The sequence below is a fragment of the Siphateles boraxobius genome, unplaced genomic scaffold (genome assembly GCF_051911475.1).
Source record: "Siphateles boraxobius isolate OS27281-9 unplaced genomic scaffold, OSU_SipBor_1 3, whole genome shotgun sequence".
NCBI classification, from domain to species: Eukaryota; Metazoa; Chordata; class Actinopteri; order Cypriniformes; family Leuciscidae; genus Siphateles; species Siphateles boraxobius.
Window position 1 is genome coordinate 737,501 of NW_027508919.1, and position 7,500 is coordinate 745,000.

The 7,500-nt window shown below is 38.3% G+C and overlaps 1 protein-coding gene across 2 annotated transcripts in view; it reads left to right on the top strand.

Annotated features, from left to right (window-relative positions):
- dock2 (dedicator of cytokinesis 2) overlaps window positions 1-7,500 on the top strand; it is a 146,151-nt gene that overhangs the window by 38,527 nt on the left and 100,124 nt on the right. For both annotated transcript variants that reach the window (XM_077247246.1, XM_077247247.1), the window contains exon 22: window positions 7,020-7,128. In XM_077247246.1, coding sequence (XP_077103361.1) covers window positions 7,020-7,128 — 109 coding nt within the window. The remainder of the gene's footprint in view (window positions 1-7,019; window positions 7,129-7,500) is intronic.

Below are 7,500 nucleotides of genomic sequence, written 5' to 3' on the forward strand. Positions count from 1 at the left end.
TTCATTGATATTTTATTTTAAAAACAAAAATGTTTTTAATCATTCTAGTTCTAGTTAATGATAATAGTCCTTTATCAGAGGACCAAGAACATGCAAATGTGTTGTTAAATGATTGAAATATTAATCAGATTAGATCTAGTGGTCGATAGTTAATGTGTGTTTAACCCTGCTGGAATGTTGTGTTGACCAATCAGCATCCAGAACCAGAATGGTCCGTATTCTAAACCGAATTTTGTTGTGTGTGTGTGTGTGTGTGTGTGTGTGTGTGTTTGCTGAATTCTTCAAGGGTTTTCATCTTCTCACACATTCTCTGTGCTGTTTGTGTGTTTTACCTCTTTGAGTGGTTGTTTTTATGGTTTAATGGCTCTCATTCATACCCACTATCAGGATTAACACAGTGTGTGTGTGTTTTTAGCCGTATGCAGAATGAGCGACTTGAGCGTCAGAATCCTTACAGTGGTTTGCTGGCGGGTGTATTTGTTGTTTAATGACAATATAATGTCTTTGCATAAGTGTGTATATTATTCTGTGGATTTACTAATTCTAGGAAATGCACATCTACTTGTCTTGCTCTAAGTATATACAGTATGCATCATTGTTTTGTGAGCTCGTGTGTGTTTATTATAGTGTGTGTGTGGTATTGTGTGAGGTTGGAGGTGGCGTATTAACTGTGGCTCTCATGTGGATTATAGGAACAATGCTTCAGTAATCACGTCTGTTCTTCAGCGGTACCACGGTAAATACTGTCATGTGTTACAGCATAATCTCCACCCTCAGAAAGCCCACCGACTATAACATCTGTGCCGAGTTACTCCTGACAGACAGATAAACCAGAGAGAGAGAGAGAGAGAGAGAGAGAGAGCACTGAACTGACCTGGTGGATAGAGACAGGAGAGAAAACACCATGAAGGAATCACATGAGGGTCAGAGAGAGAGAGATGAATCTTTCGGCTGTGTCTTATTAAAGGACAAGTTCGGTATTTTACACTTAAAGCCCTGTTTCAAGATCGTTTCTGATGAAAATGAACGGTTAAGATTGAAGTTTGGACACATGCAGCTGTCCCGAGAATTTTCGGTTTCTGTGTTAGTACGCCCCCCCCACCTATACAATGGTTTCATAGGGGCACTGGAACAATATCATTCGTAAAACGCATTAAACTTTAGTTAACAAAGACGTGAACCTCAGCGAGTGGTCTGGGGTGTTCACTGATATGCTCACGCAAAAATCGCTGCATAAGATGCTTTCCAACAGATTTTATTCGTAGTTTTTGTCCAACTCCATTGACTTGTATTGGATGTTCTGTGAAGTACGTTATTACTCCGCCGCCGGAGACGGAAATGGGGTTGTTTGTATTCTTTCTGTAGTCTTATGCAGTCGCGGTATCGTAGGCTACGCTATCCAAACATTGGCAAAGGTGCATTATCGCCACCAACTGGGCTGGAGTGTCTATTATTCAAGCTCTCAACGGAAGAATGTCCGGTTGTGAGGCGTTTGGAAAAATAGGTCCACAGTTTTACAACGAATGGTAAAACACCTGTTGGAAAGCATCTTTTGCAGCGATTTTTGTGTGAGCATATCAGTGAACACCCCAGACCACTCGCTGAGTTTCACGTCTTTGTAAACTCGTACTAACACAGCAACCGAAAATTCTCGGGACAGCAGCATGTGTCCGGATTTCAATCTTAACCGTTCTATTTCATCAGAAACGATCTTAAAACAGGGCTTTAAGTGTAAAATACCGAACTTGTCCTTTAAGGGAAGTTTCAGTCAGAACTGCTGGCGCACTATCCTCTGCTTCTGTCACCTAAAACACAGCTGGATCTCTCTTACAAACAGATGAAAGAAACAGACTTCAGGGGCCGTATTCACAAAGAATTTTATCTTACCACTAGGAGTGCTCCTAAATCGCACTAAAATATTTTAGCTAGGAGTTTTCTCTTAAAAGTTATTCACAACGCCTTTCGGACCTACTCTTAGTAAAGAAAAATGACAACTCCTAAACTAAGAGTGAGTCTTCGTTGCTATGGATGACGTCATTACTCATGCACGAGCTTGACTGAAGTGACCACCTTGATTGGCTGATGATTGTAACGCGGGAATGATTCCAAACACCTCCCCTATGATGATGAGTGACAGGTGACAGGTCTGAGAATGCGTGCGCTACACAAGTAGTGCGAAGGACGGAAGATGATGAATAACTGAATAAATAGCCTAAATGAATAAAGAGTAAGGAAAAACAAATAGCCTAGTAGCCTAATGAAACATATGGATTGATGCAATATCTTTGCAACATTATTGAATTAATCTGTCACTATGCCTCTGCCTACGTTTGCAAAGAGAAGAACATTTTAATTTGATTCACAATGAAATGTTACAATTAGTTTACATGCAGTGAGTAGTTTTGGCTGTTGTTGGTGGCGTTGTTGCATCCCTAGTTATGCCTACAATGCAAAATTGTTCCCTCGTGATTGGAAGCTCCTGTAGCCGCCGCATACGCATTTCAAAACATCGCAACGTGAAATGCCACAAAAAGCGGTTTGTGAATAGGTCTTAGTGAGTTAGGAGTCCTCTCGACTTCTTTTAAGCTGTCCCAGACTTAGGTGCTACTTTTAGGGCTAAAATGCTTCGTGAATTACTCTTAGTCAAAAAAATTAGGAGTCCTAAAGTTACGAGTGACACGCCCATTATTTTTAGGAGTTGCTCCTAAATTCGCCAGTTAGGAGCTACTTTTAGCCTTAAAATGTGTTGTGAATACGGCCCCTGATCCATAACACCCCTTTTTGCTGACTAGATGCATTGCAATAAAGCGTTAAGCAGACTGAGACTGAATGGGGCTCGTTTGCACCACAAAACGATAGAGACAATAGACTGAATAGATGCTTAGAACATGACAATAAACATCAGTTTGCATTTTAGAGTCTAATCAAAATAAAGTCATATGACATGATCTTGAAAAAGATTTACCAATTACAGAGGTTTAGACTTGTCATCTTCAGATTTTAAATATAACATGGTCATACATGTGGCTTTAGCTGCAGTGCATTCATAGATTGATACAATAAACTCATAAACTCATAAAAAATAAATTTCTAATACTTTACAAAACTTTGAAGCTATTTATAACTATTTTTTTCATTATGACAATAAATGATTATACATTTACAATAAACTGCCAGGTGTCAGCTTTCAAATGAGATCATACTTGTGCTTTTAGTACAAAGGGTTCATGAACTGTATCTGTTTCTGTCATGGTTCTGCCTTCGTGTTCTTTATTTTCCCTGGTCATAGGGCAGGATCATGACAGAATCATGTTTTGTGTGCAAGCGCATGGCCAGCTGTTTGGCCATGTGCTTGTGTTGTCTCGTTATGTAACTCCGCCCCCTTGTTATCCTCGTCTTGATTGTCTAGTCAGTTTCACCTGTCCTTGTCATTAGTGTTCCCTTTATAATCCCCTTGTGTTTGCTGTCCTGTGTCGGTTCATTGTTATATCTGGTTATACATCGTGTGTGTTATACTTCGTGTTACCTTGTGATTCCTGTCTGAGTGCTTTGCTAATCTTTGTCATCCTCGTGAGTACCCTGTCAAGTGCATTGTCTTCAGAGAAGTTCTGTCTCTTCGTTTGCGGTTTTATTTTACCGTCAAGTCATTACCAAGTTTTGTCAACCCTGTTCCAGTCCTGTTTTGCCCCCTCGCGGGTTTTGTTTTCCTGTTTTGTCTATTAATAAACTTTGTGTAATCGCATACTGTCTGCGCTTGGGTTCGTTCCTGATCAGCCGTAACAGTTTCAGTCTGGGTATGCCGTTTCTGGGGATTTTTCAAAAGTGGGATTGCAGCCTAACAGGTTAAAGTTGACCCTATTATGCATTTTTTGGATGTTACCTTTCATGTCGTGTTTGTGAATGTAAAAGGTCTGCAAAATTTCAAAGGTCAGATAAATGGAGTTATTGTGTCCCAACTGCTGAAACGAGTCGTCAGTAATTCCAGGCTTATTAATCCTATGTAGATTCGTAACATATGTGCATAATTCCAGCCTATGGTTTTAATTGGCTGTCTGTAAATGACACCTACTTTGCCCCGCCCTCAAACACTGTAGTTTATCTGAGACTGGAAGAGTTTGGTTCGTGTTGTTCATGTCAAGAAGACTCTGTTTTCTGAGATTGATACGGTAAAACCCACGCCATCGTTACTGTTCGTATCACTGTGTGTCAAGAGCTGAGATTCAGATATGATAATGAGTAGGGCTGGACGATTTTGGCTAAAATCATAATCGCGATTAATCGAACAAGTTACCTCAGTTACGATTATTGAAAGATTATTCAAAAAAAATTCTTTCTTATATGTCACTGGCAAGTCTTATACTGTAAATATGTTCACGGTTATTTTTTTTAATGAATGCATAATCCTATCTTTGTGATTCTAAAATAAGGAAACGAACAGATAGCTTTTAATGTTTACTTATTAAATATTTAAAACAATTGAATCAAACAAAGCATACAATGCTTGAAATAAAAATGTCTTATAAAAAAGTAATTAAGTTTTAATGTAAAAAGAAAGTTTCCTAAAAATGTAGAAAATAGTTCTTTTTGTAAACAAAATAAATTATTGTAAATATTGCCATCTTAATAGTAAAATATAACTTGTATAAAACTAAAACTAATCCTTTTCATATTGTGTAGCATTTGTAAATGCTTGTGTTATGGGAACCTGCTTTGTGGAGTGGAGGCACGTGTTGCTGGGCGTTTCTCTCATTTTTCGTGTGTTTCTTTAGTACAAGCGGCTCCTGTTGCTGAGTTGACTCAGTGTTTGAGTTCCCTTTCACACAGAGATTCCGGAAAATACACGGATAAAGTGGCCCGGGATTTGACCCGGGTTCGTTTGACTTTGGTCCATTCACACTGCCAGTGATTTCCCGGAATCAACAGAGTGCGTTCACACAGACACACACAACCCGCAAAGACACGTGACATGTCCCAGCGGCGTCTATAGTTTGCTTATGAGCTGCTATTTCTCTCGAGAAACCACGCTTGTGCATTTTTTTCTCTGATCGATCATAAACTAGCGCATTACGAACCGTTTCACGCTGGCGAACGATCCCGGCCTAGCGCCATCATTACGACACGGCATTCATTACGGCTTTTGTTCACACAGCGCGCGTTCCGGGACTGAACACGGCAATGTTACTATGTCCCCAACCTGGCATCAATCCCGGGTCGCTTTTGCGTTCACACAGAAGGTGTTTGTTCTGGCAATTTCCCGGGATCAACGGGCTGTGTGAAAGGGGCTCATGTTGCTTCAATGTCGCAGACTGGACGGGGCGGAGTTACGTGACTACACACGCGGTAATATGTTTTAAGGGGAAAGTAGATTAACACACAGTGGGCGGAAATATTAATAGGATTAAAAAACCGAAATAACCGACATGGTAAAATTACGTCGGTTATAGGCTCTGAATTTCGGTTTCGCTTATTTTTCGATTAATCATCCAGCCCTAATAATGAGCGTTTGCTTTCTGACCAATCACAGCAGACTCTAACATCTGACCAATCACAGCAGAGCAGCTCTCAGAGAGGCGGGTTTAGAGTGACTGAATCCTTGATCAAACCGTTTCAGACGCAGAGAAAAGAGCTGATGCTACAATGAATAATATGAGAAAATTAAAGTGTTTTTGACCTTGAATGCCTTTTTTTGTATACCTTTAAACATTTCTCAATTTCATTTAGTTTAGCTTGATGTACTAAAATAACTAAAACTTATAAATATATATTAAAAATGATAAAAAATGATTGATTCTGTCCCTTATGTGGATGGATCTTACAGTTTTTCTCAGTCGCTTTGGTGCATTTCTCTCATCACTATTTACATTTGCTCAACAGTTAGTTGAACCTCCACAACATTTATTCATTTGTGCACATCATAGTAGCAGTTTCTCATTCCTTCCAACAAATTGCAAATGCTTTCGGACATCCATCAATTGCTTTCATACAACTCTCTGCTGTTTTATAACATTATCATTTGCTTATGTCATGTCAGTCAAAATTAACTATACTTGTGAATGCTGAATAGTCATTCCATATAAAACTAATAGTCCTCATTTCATTGCTTGAATCATCACATACAAAAAACTAGTTGTCAAAATCTGTCAAGAAAATTTTACAAATGTTTTAAAAAGTTTTTTTTTCCTGAAAATGTCTCCTATATTGAACAATTTCTCTCAGGTGTACCTATGTGTCCAGACAGAGAGGAACGTCTGGATGTGCATGAATGATTTACAGTAATATGTATGTTGTATGTTCAGTTCCAATATGAACTGCAATATTGTTTAGAGTTGTGCACAGCTCTACCATAACTAAGGGAGTTTATGTGTGTTGTAAATAAGGGTGTATGTTTTCTTTTGCACAATGCTGTGAACAAATTACAAATGCAAAGAGCATATGCAGTAAAAATGTGAAACATACATATTCAGTGTCTATTACTCAGTTACCTCACTAAATACAGTAACGTGTAACTTTACAGTAGTTTTCAAATGGCTGTGCAAATAGTAAATAGTGCTGTCTTGAGCATTTTCAGGCAGTGTCACCAAGATCTGACTTTTTTGCATTGGAAAACATTTACAGAGTAAACTGTCATAATGAAAACATGACAAAGCCATTTGACTATCTTGTTCATAAACAATGGTGTCAGCACTTTTCATCTTGATGACACTGACACTTTCATTGACATGAATACTTGCTTTTGAGGAATGAGCGATCCATTTTGAGCAAGTGACACGGTTTGCAGGTTATCAACTAGGTTTTGCAGTTTGTACTAATTGTTTTGAGAACTGCATTAACTGTTGAGCAAATGTAAATAGTGAGAAATGCACCAAAGCGACTGAGAAAAACTAACCAATATCAGTTTGATACTGTAGTTGTGTTGCGTCTGTCTAGCAGATGTAGTTGTGTATTTACAACATTCAAGACCAGCAGGATTAATGGCTGATGTGTGAAATATATTACAAGCGTTCTCTATCTCTCTTCAGACTGTATGAAGGCAAGGAACAGGCCGAGTTTGAAGAATCTCTCAAAAGTTTATTTGAGTCGATCAATAACCTGATGAAAAGTGACTACACCACTACACTACTGCAGCAGGTATGAATGTGTGTCTGTTATAAATGCTGTGCTAATATATTTATTACTGAATTCAGTTCAATTATGCATAATTCACACATTAAATGATTGATGACGCAGTGAGGTACAAAAGTCTGGGATTGATAAACTCTGTTCACTCAGGTTTGTGAAAATGTATAATCGAGCCAGTTTGGTCATAAGTTCAGTACAGAGGTGTCGCATAAGTATCACAATTTAGCTTTAAATATGTCACTTCATAATTTATATTTTTTTTCATTTTTTCAAAATAGTTTAAAATATGATTGCATGCACATATCATTAAATATGTATGTATACACAGTATATAATGGATATGAAATGGGTATATATGGGTAACACGATACAATAAGACCC